Source organism: Haliotis rubra, unplaced genomic scaffold, assembly GCF_003918875.1.
Source record: "Haliotis rubra isolate DU_JTF1 unplaced genomic scaffold, ASM391887v1 Scf257, whole genome shotgun sequence".
NCBI classification, from domain to species: Eukaryota; Metazoa; Mollusca; class Gastropoda; order Lepetellida; family Haliotidae; genus Haliotis; species Haliotis rubra.
The window spans coordinates 1,224,173-1,245,892 of NW_025766636.1; the positions used below are offsets into that span (position 1 = coordinate 1,224,173).

Genomic DNA, 21,720 nt, shown 5'->3' on the forward strand with positions numbered 1-21,720 from the left:
TCAAAATGATGAGCGTGCAACACACTTTCTATACAATTAACTGAAAATCGTTCCTCATATGACGTCACTGCAGTGCTCTGGCGACAGAGTTACGTAACCTGTCTGTGGTTTCGTTGGCGGGCGAGAGTGAAGCAGGCGACTTTTTGGCAACTTTTAATCGCTCGGTATTAATTAACCACAAGTTTTTTAAGAATGAATTTGGTGTTCGGCATAAGTCAAACCACAAATCTTTCATATGTAATAGTTAAAAGAGTACAAAAAAACAAAGTTTATTTGTTCTTTAATGAGCAGAGTTTGGCATCACGTGACATGGCGCCGTAGTAGAGAGTTGTCTCACTGCTTCAGTACAGTGTTTAGTAGATAATTAGCGTTCGCCATGCCATCACCAGACAATAACACCAGTATAAATATTGAACTTCCACATAATGACTTTACACATTATCAGCTGTAAATAGGTTTTGACAGCAGAACAGAAAGCGACGTAGATCTATCAAGTCAAGACGATCAATTAAGATGTCAAAACGGAAAGATACAAATTTGTAATTTGCAACGTATACCATTCATTTATGACTTCAATACTTTATTTAGTTAACATGTTATACTTTTGTTATTTACTTAAAAACACAAATAATCTCGGATGAAAATCATGAAATGATTGGGAGATTTCTTCACACGTGCAGTTATGTTTTAGGTGTGTTGTAGAGGGGGTGTACCTATGGCTACATAGAAAATAGTTCACAAATCTGTTTATTACTATTTATGCTATATCTGAAATTTCTTCCTTGCTAAATTGATCTCTATGCTTTGATTTTTAAGAATGACACTTGCTACCTTTTTCGATGGACTGGGACTCCCTTACGAAAAAAATATATCACCTCAAATCTACCACACACTGAGAATAACGGAAAATTCACTCCAGTGTTGTGTAGATGAATGCACTGTAAACAAAGGGCAGGCGGTTCAAACTTGTGTCGTCCTAGCCCAAGTTGTGCCAAGGCTGGGATTATGATATGAATACATGCAGGTTGTTGAATTACATCAGCTGTTTGGTGCTTTTTAGATAACAATAAAATCACTTATGAATTTTTCTGGAGTGTAAGCAAGTTTACATTCTTTACCTTTTCAACATATGTTAAGAAGTTTATCTTCAATATATCTCCTTTAAATATAAAGTTTCACAATCACCATGGTAAGCAAGTTTTGCACCAAATTGAAATATTTATCAAATATCTTCAGTGTCGTCAGCTACACTGCTACAAAGTTTCACTTTGGTTAATCTGCTTTCAGAATCATCAAATCATCAACTTTTCACATAAAACGTGACCAATATTAAACACTCACAAATCTGCCTAAGAACATATTTGAAATTTGATATTTTCTTTGAAAAACATTAAACTATGTCTGAATACTGACTTGTAATTAAACTTGTCAATGGCCACCGACATGTGTCGTGGGTTCTCCGGACAGGTGTACAAGTTCTTGTCATTCTCTGGTATGAGGTCCACATCATGGAAGATGAAACACTGGAAGTCGTAGTCCCTGACTGCTTCTGCGTAACCTATGTTCATCAGGAGGGCTCTGTTGAAGGTCGTGGGCATAGCCTATAACGAGTGAGTGAGTGAATATTGATTTATTTTGCATTTAGCACTATTACAGCAATCACACGGTGGAGGACACCCGAAATTGCCTTCCCAAACGGTAACCATGTAAGGAATCAACCCCAGAACTTAGGCATGATCAGTGAACACTTTAACCACAAGGCCATCCCAACACCTCTTGCCTGTAGATGTTGAGTGGGGGGTTCAATCGAACTATGACCACTACTGCAGTTGTACCATGGTGTCTCAGCTGCACCACCACAGCCTGCAGAGAGTCACGACATGGAATCAATTGTTTTCACGCAACACATTGCACTCATCAAGACGCTTAGGTGTGCCCTGTTCAATTTATCAAGCAAAACAACATTTCTCTATATGTATACATCAATATATTTATTCTTGACATCTGCGTTTTGTCACTGCCAAATTCTCTCGAAAGTGACCATTGGCAAAAAGGAAGTTAATCCCAGTAGGCTATGGTCTTTACCCTCATAAAATGACGCTTCTCAGTTGCATGATAAACTGCAGTTGTAGTTCAGCAAGGTTGCTAACTCCTTCTGTATCATGTTCATACATAAAATATTTCCTTTTTTATTTTCGTTGGTCTATAACTCGTGAAGCATTTTGTACAAGAGCTATATCTAATACATCTTTGCCTTGGGCATGGTAATCGATGTTTGTGAGTTGCCCTTATCACCACTTAGAGCACATTACACCACAGAATCTCACGATGAAGCCTTGGAATGTTGATAACTCAAGTGTTTCTGCGGGGCGTATGTAAATATTATCTACTGCTAAATTTGGCTGCTCATTTTCATTTCGCATCCATTATAGAATTTTATCTTTTCACTGAAGTTTAACATCCATTTAACATTATTTCACCAGTATATCTACCAGACACTTTCCAGACATACATACCCTGTCAAATTGTGAATACAGAGAACCAACCTGTCCAAAATCACATTACAGCCATGTACCCAGACAGTCAGAATACAGCCATGTACCCTGTCAAAGCCAGAATACAGCCATGTACCCAGACAGTCAGAATACAGACATGTACCCAGACAGTCAGAATACAGACATGTACCCAGACAGTCAGAATACAGCCATGTACCCAGACAGTCAGAATACAGCCATGTACCCTGACAAAGCCAGAATATAGACATGTACCCTGTCAAAGTCAGAATACAGACAGTCAAAGTAAAAACTGATAAAAATATTTTTGCCTAAGGGTGAAATTATCAGTCATCCTTTCAAACACTAGACAGTCAACCATGGTTATCTGAGATGTCTTGCCCCAAATCAGGCATTCACAAGATACCGTAACATCCACAGGCATACTTCACGCCTCGAGGGTAAGTACACATCTTCACTCAGGATGTCTTCAGACTTTACCGAGGAACATATAGTGCCTGCTGGTTACTGTGTCTGATGTCTTTACTGAGGCAGGTGAAGGCTGGTTACTGTCTCTGATGATGTCTTTACTGAGGCAGGTGAAGGCAGGCAGGATGAAGGCTGGTTACTGGTTACTGTGTCTGATGTCTTTACCGAGGCAGGTGAAGGCTGGTTACTGTGTCTGATGATGTCTTTACTGAGGCAGGTGAAGGCTGGTTACTGTGTCTGATAATGTCTTTAGGCAGGTGAAGGCTGGTTACTGTGTCTGATGATGTCTTTACTGAGGCAGGTGAAGGCTGGTTACTGTGTCTGATGTCTTTACTGAGGCAGGTGAAGGCTGGTTACTGTGTCTGATGTCTTTACTGAGGCAGGTGAAGGCTGGCTGATGTTGAGGCAGGTGAAGGCTGGTTACTGTGTCTGATGTCTTTGCTGTGTCCTGATGTGTCTGATTCTGTCTTTACTGAGGCAGGTGAAGGCTGGTTACTGTGTCTGATGTCTTTACCGAGGCAGGTGAAGGCTGGTTACTGTGTCTGATGTCTTTACGAGGCAGGTGAAGGCTGGTTACTGTGTCTGATGTCTCATAATGTCTTTACTGAGGCAGGTGAAGGCTGGTTACTGTGTCTGATGATGTCTTTACTGAGGCAGGTGAAGGCTGGTTACTGTGTGATGATGTCTTTACTGAGGCAGGTGAAGGCTGGTTACTGTGTCTGCTGATGTCTTTACTGAGGCAGGTGAAGGCTGGTTACTGTGTCTGATGTCTTTACCGAGGCAGGTGAAGGCTGGTTACTGTGTCTGATGTCTTTACTGAGGCAGGTGAAGGCTGGTTACTGTGTCTGATGTCTTTACTGAGGCAGGTGAAGGCTGGTTACTGTGTCTGATGATGTCTTTACTGAGGCAGGTGAAGTGCTGGTTACTAGGCAGGGCAGGTGTGGTTACTGTGTCATGATGTCTTTATGTCTTTACTGAGGCAGGTGAAGGCTGGTTACTGTGTCTGATGTCTTTACTGAGGCAGGTGAAGGCTGGTTACTGTCTGATAATGTCTTTACTGAGGCAATGTCTTTGATGTCTTTACTGAGGCAGGTGAAGGCTGGTTACTGTGTCTGATGATGTCTTTACTGAGGCAGGTGAAGGCTGGTTACTGTGTCTGATGATGTCTTTACTGAGGCAGGTGAAGGCTGGTTACTGTGTCTGATGATGTCTTTACTGAGGCAGGTGAAGGCTGGTTACTGTGTCTGTCTGATGTCTTTACTGAGGCAGGTGAAGGCTGGTTACTGTGTCTGATGATGTCTTTACTGAGGCAGGTGAAGGCTGGTTACTGTGTCTGATGTCTTTACTGAGGCAGGTGAAGGCTGGTTACTGTGTGTGATGATGTCTTTACTGAGGCAGGTGAAGGCTGGTTACTGTGTCTCATGATGTCTTTACTGAGGCAGGTGAAGGCTGGTTACTGTGTCTGATGATGTCTTTACTGAGGCAGGTGAAGGCTGGTTACTGTGTCTGATGATGTCTTTACAGGTGATGCATGTCTTTACTGAGGCAGGTGAAGGCTGGTTACTGTGTCTTTGTGATGATGTCTTTACTGAGGCAGGTACTGGTTACTGTGTCTGATGTCTTTACTGAGGCAGGTGAAGGCTGGTTACTGTGTCTGATGTCTTTACTGAGGCAGGTGAAGGCTGGTTACTGTGTGTGTCTTTACTGATGTCTTTACTGAGGCAGGTGAGGTGAGGCTGGTTACTGTGTCTCATAATGTCTTTACTGAGGCAGGTGAAGGCTGGTTACTGTGTCTGATGTCTTTACTAGGAGGCAGGTGAGGCTGGGCTGGTTACAGGTGTGTCTCATAATGATGATGTCTTACTGAGGCAGGTGAAGGCTGGTTACTGATGGCAGGTGTGAGGCTGGTTACTGTGTCTGATAATGTCTTTACTGAGGCAGGTGAAGGCTGGTTACTGATGTGAGGCAGGTGAAGGCTGATGTGATAATGTTACTGCAGAGGCAGGTGAAGGCAGGTGAAATGCTGGTTACTGTCTCTGATGTTGTGTTTTACTGAGGCAGGTGAAGGCTGGTTACTGTGTCTGATGATGTCTTTACTGAGGCAGGTGAAGGATGGTTACTGTGTCTCATAATGTCTTTACTGAGGCAGGTGAAGGCTGGTTACTGTCGATGTCTTTACTGAGGCAGGTGAAGGCTGGTTACTGTGTGCGATGATGTCTTTACTAAGGCAGGTGAAGGCTGGTTACTGTCTCTGATGATGTCTTTACTGAGGCAGGTGAAGGCTGGTTACTGTCTCTGATAATGTCTTTATTGAGGCAGGTGAAGGCTGGTTACTGTGTCTCATAATGTCTTTACTGAGATTTTTTTATATGGTACATCTGTGTATTCAGACTTTGGATATGGTACATCTGTGTATTCATACTCTGGATATGGTACATGTCTGTATTCAGACTTTGGATATGGTACATGTCTGTGTTCAGACTTTGGATATGGTACATGTCTGTGTTCAGACTTTGGATATGGTACATGTCTGTGTTCAGACTTTGGATATGGTAAAAGTCTGTGTTCTGTCTTTGACTACTGGCAAACAAGGATAAGTTCAGCAGCGACCTGACAACTGACACATATTAGCATGTATGAGTGCCACCCACTGGCGCTTGCCATTGTTAGCGAAGGGGACCCAGGTTGTTCAGCGATCAAGTGTAGTGCGACTTGCTACACAGACGTAAGAGTCTTATGAGCAAGGAGTGTGCAGCTAGACGTGGAATCAATTTCATCGTCATGCAATGCACGTGCATTAGCCCACATCTGCTCTACCTTTCACAAACCAAATGGGTTTGCTCATTGCCATGCACCGCCTACTTCTCGTAAATGCATTCTCTGCGCCGGTCAACTTATCCTTGTTTGCCAGTAGGCTCATGTCAGTATTCAAGGTTACCTGAACACTTTACCTGTCCACTGATTGAACAAAGAATATCTGAAAGGTCTGCTGAATTCATGAACAAGATGCTGAATTACCTATAGAGGTGTGACGATACAGAAATTTCACGATACGATACGTATCGCGATATCTTGGAACGATACGATTCGATTCGATGCATATCACGATATGCTTTCTTTAGTTATTTTCCTTAAAAAATATATGTTAATAGCAAGAAATTTTGACATAACTGTCAATATCTAATGAAAATTAACAATGTTAAGGTCAACGATACATATCACGATACGAAAAAACGTATCGATATATTTATCGTCAGATAAAGTATCACGATTATCGATACTACGATATATTGTCACAGCTCTAATTACCTACCAGTTCTGTGATATAGATTGCATAGTCCAGCTGCTGTCTCTCCAGAATCGGGTGTAGGTTGTTGAGCAGAATCTTCAGCTGATCTTCTCTGTTCCTGTAGGGCACAATGATAGCTACACGGTGTCGTGATTTACAATCTGGGGGCTTGTATCGGCCCCCGGCTTGAAGCTCTGGGTACTTCTTCTGCATCTCCTCAAAGGACAGAACTTCCTTGTATGTTGCCAGTGACCCCACTGAAATGTCCCGAAACAAATACTCAGATACTTACATAGATAAAACATACAAGAATTATGTAACATTTAATGATCATGTCAAGTTTTGCAACAATTTTGACAGTTTGCCCCAACTGAGCCTTCACCGTGAAACAGTGAAAAAATTGCATTTCTATCCACCAAAACTTAAACCCTAAAAGAGGAAGGTAAATGACACCTAACAAAATACCTTCAGGATAGGCAGCAACTATTTGGTAGTCACAAGGTAAGGAAAACAACACATTACAGTGATAGACATCACTGGACATATCTAGCTTATCCAATACCTTCACTGTTTGCACCAACTATTCGGTAGACACCAGGGCCCTGTTCATCAAAGCAATCGTAGCGCTACGACTGTCGTAAGTCTATGCTAAAGTATGGGAGTAACTATCGTCTAAGTGCTAAGATCACTTTGTGGAACAGGTTCCTGAGTGCCAGACATATCCAATTTGACCACAGCTCATTCCAGTCTTCAGGTGTAACTGAAATAACACCATTTGGTGGTCCTTCCTGACGTTCACAACTTTAAAACATCTAACTGTGCATAAACCAACAGAAAGTAATGACCTCCACAATAAGAGGCCACAACAGGTGCCCATGCCGCTGTCATATCTACTGCTAGTGTGTAGAGGCAACAGGATCTAGAGCTGACCGTTGCTCAGACATCAACCACTGGTTTGTCTGGCCCAGGGCCTAGATTTTCTAAGCTCTCTTAGAGCTAAGATAGTCGTAAGTTAATGCTAATGTATGGCTCTTACGACTATCTTAGTGCTAAGAGAGCTTCGAAAATCTAGGCCCAGATTTATAAGCAGCTTTTACATACTTGGAATACCGCTGATGACAGCAAAAACATAAAAATATCAGGCAGAATTGAAGACAAGGTGAAACCTCAGAAACGACCAGAAACACTTGTGTATTATTACTTAAGCATGAGGCAGATAGAAATCCTACAACACTCTGGCAGGGGTGGAAATAACCCATTGCCCGACGCCCGAGTCCAGTGTTTTTTTCTGTCGGGCAAGCATATTTGTATATCACACTGTACCGGTGTCCAGTTGACTTTCCAATGTTAATTATGTTGTTTATTTAAAAAATCAACAAGAAAATCGGCCAGTATTGTGGAAAAATTATCAGGGCATGTGATTTTACTTGTGCCACTGTACCCGAGTACACTAGCAATTTTAGAGTTATTTCCAGCTCTGTCTGGACCACCAGAATTAAATACTTTAAAAATACAGTTGAAAATTTACATATATTCCTTCCACCACTGGCCGTTTCAAAGCCAAAAAAATATGAAGATTACCTTTGTTCCTTAGCAATGCTTGATACTATTTATTAAAATCTAAATAATCTCAGTGAAGTTTACAAATTGCTTGTTTCAAATCAACTGTGGACACACTATTGAAATTTAACCATGTCGGAAGGAAAACTGTCATATTTCAGTGAAGAAAATTCATGATCAGGTATTATGCAATCTTGCCATTTACATTATAGTTCTATTACTATGGTGACAGAAAATACAGCATCATACTACCGGTACTTCCATGGTTAGCATGGTAGCAAAAGCAAAACACCATTTTGTACTGCGGGGATGCATTATCAATTGCCTAATGGCAACTTTTCCCATAAATAACATAAATGAATAAAATCAAAGCACCAGCTTTGTTAGTTTACAAACACAGTTTGTTAGTTTAGTAAATACATTTCTGGAACCTTCTTGTGGTGTAAAATAATAATGGCCAATTAGTTATCAAACTGTGTTATTTCAAACTCAGTAAACTCAAATAGATAGAGCAGTAAAACCAAGATCAATACATTGGTAGGTGTACATGGTAAATACAGTCTCGTAAAGCAGTGTTAGATGGTGACTACAGTATCACATTATCATGTGCATGTGGAGTACCACATCGTATCACCAGGTGTACATGGTAATACAGTATCATAAAGCAGTGTCAGATGGTGACTACAGTATCACATTATCATGTGTATGTTGAGTATCACATCGTATCACCAGGTGTACATGGTAATACAGTATCATAAAGCATCACAGTGTCAGATCACCAGTGACTACAGTATCACATTATCATGTGTACCTGTATGTGGAGTACCACATCGTATCACCAGGTGTACATGGTAATACAGTATCATAAAGCAGTGTCAGATGGTGACTACAGTATCACATTATCATGTGTATGTGGAGTATCACATCGTATCACCAGGTGTACATGGTAATACAGTATCATAAAGCAGTGTCAGATGGTGACTACAGTATCACATTATAATGTGTATGTGGAGTATCACATCGTATCACCAGGTGTACATGGTAATACAGTATCATAAAGCAGTGTCAGATGGTGACTACAGTATCACATTATCATGTGTATGTGGAGTATCACATCGTATCACCAGGTGTACATGGTAATACAGTATCATAAAGCAGTGTCAGATGGTGACTACAGTATCACATTATAATGTGTATGTGGAGTATCACATCATATCACCAGGTGTACATGGTAATACAGTATCATAAGCAGTGTCAGATGGTGACTACAGTATCACATTATCATGTGTATGTGGAGTATCACATCGTATCACCAGGTGTACATGGTAATACAGTATCATAAAGCAGTGTCAGATGGTGACTACAGTATCACATTATCATGTGTATGTGGAGTATCACATCGTATCACCAGGTGTACATGGTAATACAGTATCATAAAGCAGTGTCAGATGGTGACTACAGTATCACATTATCAGGTGTACATGGTCACAATACCAGGTGTACATGGTAAATAAGTATCAGTGTATGTATCACATTATCATGTGTATGTAGTACCACATCGTATCACCAGGTGTACATGGTAATACAGTATCATAAAGCAGTGTCAGATGGTGACTACAGTATCACATTATCATGTGTACATGTATGTGGAGTATCACATCGTATCACCAGGTGTACATGGTAATACAGTATCATAAAGCAGTGTCAGATGGTGACTACAGTATCACATTATCATGTGTACCTGTATGTGGAGTATCACATCGTATCACCAGGTGTACATGGTAAATACAGTATCACCAGGTGTATATACGTAATAGTGTCAGTATCACATTATAATGTGCATGTGGAGAATCATATCATATCAGTACATACAGTAGTGTCAGATGGTGACTACAGTATCACATTGTGGAGTCAGATGGTGACTACAGTATCACATTATCATGTGTATGTGGAGTATCACATCGTATCACCAGGTGTATATGGTAAATACAGTACCATAAAGCAGTGTCAGATGGTGACTACAGTATCACATTATAATGTGTATGTGGAGTATCACATCGTATCACCAGGTGTATATGGTAAATACAGTACCATAAGCAGTGTCAGATGGTGACTACAGTATCACAGTAAAAACCACAGCTCAGTAAAACTGCACAGATTAAGAACGTCTAAATCACTCTCAGAAAGTACTTCTCCCTGCCCTTAGTTTTTCTCTGTACAATTAAGATAAAAAGGCCATTGTGTATCTGTATCATTTTTAGCTTCAACACCAAAATCAAAATGAAGCATTACAGTCTTGATATTCAAGCTATGCAAATGGTGTTGTCAAATGAATACAAAATGGTTCTTAAATATTAAACAGCATGCAGTGTTCATTCCAGCCTGTCCTAGATGTAAGCCCATGGCCAACCAGCACTCAGTTATGTGAGTCATTTAGAAAATATTATGGATCATATCAAATTGCTGTGACTTGTCAGACATACCTCATTTAAGCCCAGCTGTGGCAAATAGACTTCATGTGCTGATAAATCACGCCAACAGGATAAAATTCTCAGGCGTTATAAATTTCATTTAAGTTTTCAACTCATAGAGACAGGTAAACCTTGTTTTCCATGGCCATATTAATGGAGTGACATAAAATCGCGCTATTACTTAGAGCAGCATAAAGGAAGTGAACAAAAGCCCACAATTACACACCCTCTGTCTGACAGAGGTCAAGTCTGAGACATGGCCAGTTCCATAATGCTTGCCAACTGAGATACAATGTCTCAGTTTAACATGGATGCCCCATTCAGATTTTGTTTGCTTGTTTGTTGTTTAACGCACCACTAAGCAATATTCAGCTATTTGCAGCAATAACTGAGTATGAACCAAACAGTCCAATGATCAACATCATGAGCATCGATCTACGCAATTTGGACACGATGACATGTGCCAACCAAGTCAGGGAGCCTGACCACCTGACCCCTTTAGTCACCTCTTATGACATGCATGGGTCACTGAAGACCAATTCTAACCCGGATCTTCACGGGTAATCCCATTCAGATACACTGACTCTGAGCTGACAAGCCCCTTAACGTCCAACACCGTGCAGTCTGTAACGAGTGCTCATCTTCTAACACTGGGTATGCCCTGGGCGGAGAGTGAACCATCAGATCCCTGCAGATGTTCTATCCCCACAGCAGAGCAGGCGGTCACTGTGGCTGTACAAAAGTGTGCCAGCACAACAGAATTTACATACCTTCCTCTAACAACTGGACAGCATGATTAAATCATCTAAATTTCAAACATACTTTGTTTAATGCTTTTAATACAACTCATCAGACATTCTTAATTGCAATAACATATTGTAATACAACAGCAGTGACTGTTTACGTTCCACTGCACGATTGCCATGGTTACCAAGTGAGATTGGATCAATTTATTGAATATACAGGTGTTCCAGGACTGTGTAATCACATAATGGCAGCATGTTGTTTCCATGACCTGTACATGTTGGTTTCTCATACCACGCTCCAAATATCAGGTCATGACCTGTACATGTTGGTTTCTCATACCACGCTCCAAATATCAGGTCATGACCTGTACATGTTGGTTTCTCATACCATGCTCCAAATATCAGGTCATGACCTGTACCTGTTGGTTTCTCATACCATGCTCCAAATATCAGGTCATGACCTGTATATGTTGGTTCCTCGCTCCAAATATCAGGTCATGACCTGTATATGTTGGTTCCTCGCTCCAAATATCAGGTCATGTTGGTTCCTCACTCCAAATATCAGGTCATGACCTGTATATGTTGGTTCCTCGCTCCAAATATCAGGTCATGACCTGTATATGTTGGTTTCTCGCTCCAAATATCAGGTCAAGACATGTACATGTTGGTTTCTCATACCACGCTCCAAATATCAGGTCATGTTGGTTCCTCGCTCCAAATATCAGGTCATGACCTGTATATGTTGGTTCCTCGCTCCAAATATCAGGTCAAGAGCCGTATATGTTGGTTTCCCGCTCCAAATATCAGGTCATGACCTGTATATGTTGGTTTCTCGCTCCAAATATCAGGTCAAGAGCCGTATATGTTGGTTCCTCGCTCCAAATATCAGGCCATGACCTGTATATGTTGGTTTCTCGCTCCAAATATCAGGTCAAGAGCCGTATATGTTGGTTTCTCGCTCCAAATATCAGGTCATGACCTGTATATGTTGGTTTCTCGCTCCAAATATCAGGTCAAGACATGTACATGTTGGTTTCTCATACAACGCTCCAAATATCAGGTCATGACCTGTATATGTTGGTTTCTCGCTCCAAATATCAGGTCAAGAGCCGTATATGTTGGTTTCCCGCTCCAAATATCAGATCAAGACCTGTACATGTTGGGTTTCTCATACCACGCTCCAAATATCAGGTCATGACCTGTACATGTTGGTTTCTCGCTCCAAATATCAGGTCACGAGCTGTATATGTTGGTTTCTTGCTCCAAATATCAGGTCATGACCTGTATATGTTGGTTTCGCTCCAAATATCAGGTCATGACCTGTACTTGTTGGTTTCTCATACCACGCTCCAATATCAGGTCATGACCTGTACATGTTGGTTTGTCATACCACATGTTGGTTTGTCATACCACGCTCCAAATATCAGGTCATGACCTTGAGTATACAACTGGTTCTCGTGACTCTAAGGCTGAAAATTTAGTCAATTCGTCAGCAGTACCAATTACAAAGTCATACTGAGGGTGTTTTTTCTCAAAATGTTACGGCTGATAAGAAACAAGCTGTCAGTCATGTTTAAATATTTATTAAAATGTTGATTACTGCCACCAGCAACAACATACCAGCCCTATCGCAGCAGTGTATGCAAGAGCAAACAAATCTGTGACACACCAACAGGTGCATGGGATCAGGAGCAATGTCCATATGTATCTGGTGTTATTGCATACAATAAACCCACCAAGTCTGGCCAACAGTACTTGTCACATAAAACAAAAGGCAAGAAATTTAATTTTGTCAAATTCATGGCTTGAACTGACCTGAAACTCTAGATAAAGTCCCAACTTATCTCAACACGAAACCATGTTATCCCAGAACATTACTTGGTTTCTGATCAGATCAGGTCAGTTTTGATTATTTTCTAGGACATTCTAGGATTATTTTCTTAAGTGTGTTCCATAATCACCTGAAATATTTACTTGATTTGGCAATGACATAGAATAATGTCCTATCAGGAGTTGATACTAAAGGTTAAATGTCCTGATACCAATGACCCATGAAGATTCGGGTTAGAATTGATCTTTAGTAACCCATGCTTGTCGAAAGAGGTGACTAACGGGACCGAGTGGTCGGGGTAGCTGACTTGGTTGACACGTATCATCACATCCCAATTGCGTAAATCGATGCTCATGCTGTTGATCACTAGATTGTCTGGTCCAGACTCGACTATTTACATACTGCCGCCATATAGCTGGAATATTGCTGAGAACAGCGTTAAACAACACGCCAACCTGATACCAGTGCCCTCAAAGTCTGACCTGTGATATAAGACAACCTGTCCAGTTGAACAAACCGATATCCTTGGACAAACAATGGACATACAACACGCCATAGATCCTGCTGCTACAGTTGCAATGACCGCAGTGCTTTGTACAATCCACACTAACAGTGAACTTCACATACTGCAAATCGTGATCTAATGTTGAGAAAGGCACATGATAGACTCAACAGTATTAATCTCTTCTGGAACTTTCTGTAGCATCCTGGATTAGCTGGTTTATTCCGTCTGCTCTAGAAGCTTCAGGATTAGTCCTGACTCCCTATACAGATATACTACCTGGCTCACCACTGGCCTCAACCTTAGCAGAAACAACGCAACAATCGCAACACTGTTTTACAACAAACAGTGAGTGAGTTTAGCTTTATGGTGCACTCAGCAATATTACAGCTATATGACGGCGGTCTGTAAATAATCGTGACAATCCAGTGATCAACAGCATGAGCATCGATCTGCGCAATTGGGAACCGATGACATACGTCAACCAAGTCAGAACACCTGATCCCGTTAGTCGCCCTTACAAGCATGGGTTACTGAAGACACATTCTAACCCAGACCACAGGTCTACAACAAATAAAACAGCAAAAAAATGATGAGGTATCTTCTGATGTTATCTATTCCAGAGATTTATACAAGCATTTATAGCTGAAACACTGAAAAACAGGTTATTGCATTATAGACTGTGTGATGGAAGATCATTGTAGTATAGAAGTCGTTATTGAATTCAAATATCAGGAAAGGCCTCATTTTTAACCTCGTTTAAAATATCAGTAACATGTAACAGCTGATATTATAACACTGAATTCATAGAGATCAAACACTAAGCTTTTATCATAGTAATCTTGCCAATCTTTCAGCATCATTCCACACTGATCTTGATACATGTCGCCAGTTGATAGAGGAGTTAATCTACTGACTTCTCTAGCACCAGTCTGCACATTAAGGGAAATGTCAGTAAAAACTGCAATTGAAAATTTTACAGTTTAGTCATGGCTTTACAGAATTCAGCTTCATTGTACTGCACTGCAGCGCTAAAATACAACGTCGAAATACCTCTGAATTTAAGTTAATAAGAACTTGTTCAAAATCCCAATATGGTATAAAATAGAAAATCATACTGAGTTACAGACTAACCTAACAGCGCAGTACTAGATCTAATAAAGCCAGAATTTTTTCTATTTCTTTGCTTGCAGCTTCTCTGGCAAAATATTTTGGTTTGGTAAGCAGTGGTAAGTGGGGAAAAACACCTCTCATGTTTTCATTTTAAATAATTGAATAAGAACATAATTAAATAAGTAATGAAAGCAGAATGTTTTACTTCAAAGCATCCTATAGTTTGAAGAGTGATTGAATCCTTAAAGAAACTAAAAATCTTGTGAAGGAAAGGTAAGATATCGGAGACGTATCTTTGTACAAATATGCCTGAAAGAGTCTGAAAGAAATTAATAAATTTAGCATCACTTGTGAGTGGTGACATGTTGTGCATGGACTATCAACAAACCAGTGTTCTGAACATAACTTAAAAGAGACCATGAATAAAGTCTAAATTTGTATGTTGTGTGAGAAAATTAAAACTTGTGGCTGTCACAAAGGTTAATGTAAGATATTATCAATAACACACTTTTCATATCGACATTCTTTGACTTTGACAATCAATACCTCCATGTTTTAACTTTAAAATATTTACAAATAAAAATTATCCTTTTTTAAAGTTTGTGTGTCTTAGCATGTCATTGTTAAGGATTTGTATAGCTTACAGATTATAAATGCATGCTATCAAAACCTATTATACTCTGACACAGTTTAGCTGATAACCGAACTGTTCTGTTCCAGTTTTATGAACATCATTACATACAACAGATATATTCCTGTCAACACTAATACTAGGGATGCCATGAGACATCGATACTTCGATACTTTTCTAAGGTGATACAATTATCGTTACATTCAAAACTGCATCAATATTTAGTTTTGAAAATATCGGTTTAAATAGGTGTATGTATCGTTTACATTTTGCAATTGTATCATGTTTTTTGAGTTATAAATGATTATTTTTCATGCTCAAAGATGGGAAATTAGAACTATTTAATCTCTGAGAATAAAAAATGTTGATCTTTTCATGGACAATTATAAAATATGAAATATCAATGTTTAAAATGTAACTAAATTTACGCAATACTGCTGCGAAAATAGGTATCTTGATACGTATCTAATCGTGACATGGGTATCGTGATACGTATGGTTTCATGAAACTTAAGCATCGTGACATCCCTAACTAATACCCTGTAGTGCAAAGCACAAGAAACATATTATTTTTTCAATATAGGTGTACTGGAAAACCTTAAGAGTACATTTAAAGTACAGAATGGAATTTAATGGAGTATCATATCAGTAATCTTGTGTTTCATTTCATATATGCACCACAACATTGCTACTCTTGTGTAAACAGGTCAATAAACAATACAACAATACTTTTTCAGATAAATACGTCTGTAAATGATTCTAAGACTGTACACCATTACTGTGGTGCATATCTGCTATGTTTAACAAATTATTTCCTTCCGTATTGTGCATATCTTTTAGCCGTAACTAAGCTGATACGGCCCTTATCTGGAGCCCTGCCAGTGTTCCATAACCATGACAACCGGCCATCAGACTGTAGAATATATGTGAACCCAATACAATGAAACTCAAAAACAATATAATTATTGACTCTGTTAAAATTTACCAAGAAACATGGGGGCATTGACAGAAAACATCGACAACCTTACACTTACTATAGTATGAATACACAATGACATTTAGAAAGTGGTCAAATGTAACATACATTATATTTGGGATTACACTTTCTCAGTAAAGTACGGATTCTAGTACTTTTGTTGAGCTGAGTCCCATCCGGGATTTGAACCCACACCCTCAGAGTCAGGCACCTAATCAGTACACAAAGTCTGCAGTCTAGACTACCAGTTGTTCGACTTCCATTTTACGCGGAGGCTGAGCGGGTTATGCGGTAGACTTTGTGTGCTGGTGATTAGGTGCCTGAATATGAGGGTGTGGGTTTGAATCCTGGATGGGACTCAAATCAACAAAAGTACTAGAATCCGTACTTTACTGAGAAAGTGTAATCCCAAATATAACATATCTTACCATAGTAAGCAAAAAACTTTCTTTTTCAGACTACTGGCAGTTTTCCAAGACTATTTACACAGGGGTTAACTAACACTGATAACATAGACCAATACAGCACATCTACTTACCGAGTTTTGGAGGAACCAGAGGACAGAGATTCCCAATATCGCCTGTTCCAGAAGATAAGTTGGTCGTCATGACAGTCATGGTGGTAGGTACAGTTGGCAATGTCCAGTTCACTGATACATTCCTTGCCACATTCTTTGACTGTAATGAGTGCAGGTTCTTGAAAAAGTCAGTCACTTCTGGGAAAAATAGTCCAATAGCTGATCGGTTATGACTGCTATAGCTGTCATCTTTGAGGAACTTTGTCACATAGTTGTAGGTGGCAAGATTGATGAGGTACTGAAGTAACACCAGAGTCAAGCAGATCACCAGGAACACCTTTAAGATCCTCACACTGGAACAGTTGTCACAGGGATACATCTTGGTGCGAGGCTGTTGAGGAAGGTCAAAAGTGAGCGAGTGAGTGGGTGAGTATGGTTTTGCACTGCTTTTCACAATATTCCAGCAATATCAGAGCGGGGTACACAAGAAATGGGCTTCACACATTGTATCCATGTGGGGAATCGAACCCGGGTTTTCAGCAGGATGAGCGGATGCTTTAACCATTAGGCTACCCCACCGCCCCAAGGTTAAGTAGCAATCCCAATAAAAATAGCATATCAATGTCCTGAAAGCTGCTGGGTATATTTTGTCAGGTAGAGTATTTATTGGTAAGAATAATAATAATGTATTTATAAAGCACCTTATATCCACCATAGAGATGCTCAGTGGCGCTGTGACAATATTGGGGAAGGGAATAGTTCATATAACTTCTACAGAAAGGCAGCAATGAATAGATGGGTCTTTAGCAGAGATTTAAAAGTTTCTTTCGATGAAGTGTTCCTGATTTCCTTTGGAAGAGAGTTCCACAGGTGAGGGCTGGCAAAGGAGAAGGCTCGGTCAGACAGTTGGTTTGGAGATATGTGTTGTGTGAGGAGAGAGTCAGGGTTAGGATCGGAGACTTTGCTGAGGTACATACACGGAGACGAGATGTTTGAGATAGTTGGGAAAGTTATCGTTGCAGAGGCAGTCATGCGTCAGAATGAGGATTTTGAAGGTAATTCTTGCAGAGATGGGGAGCCAGTGTAGAGACTGTAGTACTGGGATGATATGGTCATGACGATGAGTGTGGATGGATAAGGAAACCAAAAAAATGTTGGAAGAAATATTTGCTTAATAGGTCTTTGGACTTCAGAAATAGATGTGAAAGAAATGAACATATTCATCATAAATTGATGACCTCAAAGGTGCTGAACTGGGTATATTTGGTCAGGTAATTTTTTTATTAGTGAGAATATGGACAGTGGAATCAGATTAAATTTGGAAACACATATTTGTTGAATAGGTCTTTGGTTTGATTATATGACTTTCTATAACCACTACATACACACTGCAAAAGTTGCAGAACATTCTGTAATGCTTCCACAATGTAGGATGAAAGACGATTTATTTATATGGAGAGTGTGAAGCAAATACTATATTTTTTACATTTCACTCTCAACGCATCTGAGCACTTCACAGAAAGTATCAAAGTAAGCCTGGGATATTCACAATGTGCAATGTTCACATATGTTTCTAAAGATGCATTCCACAATTCAACAACAACAACAACCAATAGTGTCTCAAAACAGGAAAAGGAACTTTATCCGGTAGAATGTGCCTGATGGTACAATCCAAGTATTAAAATCAGCTGCACCAACTCAGGCTATTGAGGACCATACACATGGGGAACAGCTGTAATGTCTGTGCAGGCTCCACTGAACATGGACATAGAATCAATCAAGATCTATCATGTCTATTGTCAAGAAAACCAATACTCAATATCCAAGTATTGTAAGAACACTTACAACAGTGGTTTGTCACGTTAATCAATCTCTACTGGCTACCGAACAATTATTGCCATATTTTAGCGGTATTTACAAAATTACTCCGCTGTTCGTTAAATTAAAGAAACAGAATTAATTAAGATACGTAATTAGCTATTCACCGATGTGTCCAGCCCGTTCACTGCCGCTATCATGTTTTTATATAACGCGGCGGAAGGGAATCATGGCAGTACAAATAGACGTTTTCTCACAACTAACTGTAAATTGTAATAGTTATCGCCATTTAGAATTTCTCATGACATTTGTGAAATAATATATATTTATATCATAAAATAACCTCGAATAATTGATTGTGTGACTAGTTGAGTGTGTTTTTTACGGTAGATCGGTAGGGAATGGAACAATTAATGACTTGTGAACTTGAACTTGCTATTATATAGGTCCACCCCGACTATGTTAAATAAATTTTATAGGGTTCATAACTTTATCTTTAATTTTCTCTTATGTTACTTACCGTGAAGAATTTTCTTTTGCTGTCCTTTATTGTTGTCAAATACCGTGAGGAAAAAATACCAGAATTGTAATTGACCGGAAATGTGCACATGTGATACTGATGTATTGGCGATAACTGTTCGCTAGCCAGTATACTCAAGCTTTTGTTTAGAACAAAGAAATATACTCCAACCTGTTCAAAACTTTGATTGTCCTACTCTGTCATATGAAAAATAAGATCTTTATTCAAAGCTATTATGGAACATAAATGTCTGTGGACTGTGATTTGTAGTGTGAATGTTCACTACACATGTTACCAAAGGCATTTATGGTTATGTAGAGGATCACATCATGAAATACATTTTTCATGCTATAATTAAATGTTCACAAAAATTCACTGTTTATGTCCTGGTGAAAATGAATGGTGTTACACATCCTCTCAAAACTTTCAAAACTTTTCCTCCCATTCTCCCACTTCTTTCTTCTGCAGATTAACAGAGGTAAAACAATGTGGTTTCGACCCTATATATTGTAATTAATTTTTGGGCATTTAGTTGTTTTTGTGAGTTCTCTAGTAATTGTTGTGATAGGTTTTGTTAATAAGTTATCATATATTAATTCATAAATATTATTTGTGATGGGGGAGCGGGAGGAACTCTTACCACTCTCAGATTCATGATCAACAGACATACATCTCACATGTATTACATAGTCTCGATATCACTTTAGGTACAACATTACTTCCCTCTGCACTACAAAGCACAATGTACTATGGACAAATAAAAAATCTGGACATGAATTAAAATTGAATAAATGGAACTGAATACTAGCTGTGGGGTAATAGCATTATGAAAAAAACACTAGAATTTGTAGAAACATGCAAACGAACAACTAACAGGATACATTCTGGTGAATATTGGTGATATTGATAAACGTGTTAACGTTGTCTGTCATTAACATTAATGTGAAAATACACAATCACAGTTTCGACATAAGTATAGATATACTACCTGTTATGTCCGTCACGTACTAAGCGTTCGCACTAAAGCTGTCGTCTTCTAAACCAACGATGATGATCACCTGTTCGCAGTGTGCCGAGGTGGCATTTTCAGTTACTGTCGCTAGATATTGTGAGAGTATTCACATATCTGCAATGTTTCTATCACGACATTGAATACTTTTAACATCACAGATGGGAATGACAGTTACCGATTAAAAATATCAAAAGCGAAATATTGATTTAGTCGACGAAAATGAACACAACCACACCTATCAGTATGATGTCGTTTTACCGGAAGCAGTGAACGGGCAGATAACTCTTGTCATTAAATGTGGGCGTGGCCGTAACAGGTCGCTTTAAATAATGTCGCGATACACATGGAGAACCGCGTGTCGTGCTATTAATGGACTGTCTTTAAATTGACAGGGTTTAAATAAATTGCGTGTAAAATTCTATTCGTTGTCTACTGTATAGAAAAAGACATAATCATATACCGGCAAAGTCTTCTCTAAGTGGCATTTTAATGACATATATAAAGCTTGTGAGAACTCCCAGTTGTGAGACACATTAATTAATGGTTCAGTGCACATAGGTGGTGTTTCCACATCCCTACAATGAAAGTGGGATCAGCCCAGCCCAGTACCCACAGTTCATATCCCCTTCAGAAACAGCCGTCTTGCGGCGAGACTGTCCTTTATCTGACAGAACATAAGGTTGAGGGACCTAGACTTGCACAGGCTCTTCCGAAAGTATAGAAATCGATGTTTAATCATATTATTATGCTTATTCACACGTATTGTATCTATTCTCACGTTACATTATTTGGCCAGCATCCAATATATATATATGTGTTTGTTTTTGAATTTTTCTGGTGCGTTATTACTTCAACGTTGTTCCATTGTTGGCTATTCTGAATAAGATGCATGTTTACATGTGACTTATTATTTGTTCTTTTACAAACAGGTAGCCTATAGAGAAAGTTGAAATTTTATGTTTGGGTCGATATTTTCCACACTATATAACCAAGCGACATTTATACTGCACTGATATGCAAGAAACAAACATTCGCACATTTTTTATAAGAACGATAGCAAAAATGTAAACCGAATGCTTTATCCCAACACAAGCACATTATCTACGGAAACAACTGAAATTCACCTCCTCCCTTTCCGCCTCTAACCACCCCACCCTCATTCCAAATTTCTCATACCCTTGAAGGTCCGGGTTAGAATGTACCTTCAGTAACCCATGCTTGTCGTAAGAGACGACTAACGGGATCGGGTGGTCAGGCTCGCTGACTTGGTTGACAGATGTCATCGGTTCCCATATTGCGCAGATCGATGCTCATGCTGTTGATCACTTGATTGTCTGGTCCAGATTCGATTATTTACACACCGTCGCCATATAGCTAGAATATTGATGAATGCGGCGTAAAACTAAACTCACTCACTCACTCCAAATTTCTTATACCCTTCCGCGACGCCCAGGGCCTAGACTTGCTCCAAGGCTGTACTGAATGCTAAGAATAGAATGTATAATCAATCTATCCTTTAAAAAGGCAAGTCCAGATAAGCGGACAGTACAAGAATGCCAGTCTGTTAGAGGGACAATGTGTTTATTTTGTCATATATATTTTAGAAACTATCATTTGAATTAATTACCTGAAGGGCTTTTGCAAGTCTTCTCAGGGTCCTTCCTAAGCCTAGCTACGCACACTTTGAGTCTGAAAATAGCCACACTCACTGCCCCGCCAACACCTCAAAGCCTAATGACACGACATCTGTAAGA

At 39.5% G+C, this 21,720-nt stretch overlaps 1 protein-coding gene across 1 annotated transcript in view; it reads right to left on the reverse strand.

The window, feature by feature from the left end:
* Positions 1-20,227, reverse strand: part of LOC124279836 (beta-1,4-N-acetylgalactosaminyltransferase bre-4-like) — a 41,178-nt gene extending 20,951 nt beyond the window's left edge. Inside the window, exons 1-4 of the mRNA XM_046715717.1 lie at positions 19,943-20,227; positions 16,638-17,007; positions 6,295-6,527; positions 1,414-1,601 (exon numbers count right to left, since the gene is read on the reverse strand). Coding sequence (XP_046571673.1) covers positions 1,414-1,601; positions 6,295-6,527; positions 16,638-16,995 — 779 coding nt within the window. The 5' untranslated portion in view covers positions 16,996-17,007; positions 19,943-20,227. The remainder of the gene's footprint in view (positions 1-1,413; positions 1,602-6,294; positions 6,528-16,637; positions 17,008-19,942) is intronic.
* Positions 20,228-21,720: the final 1,493 nt, after the last annotated feature.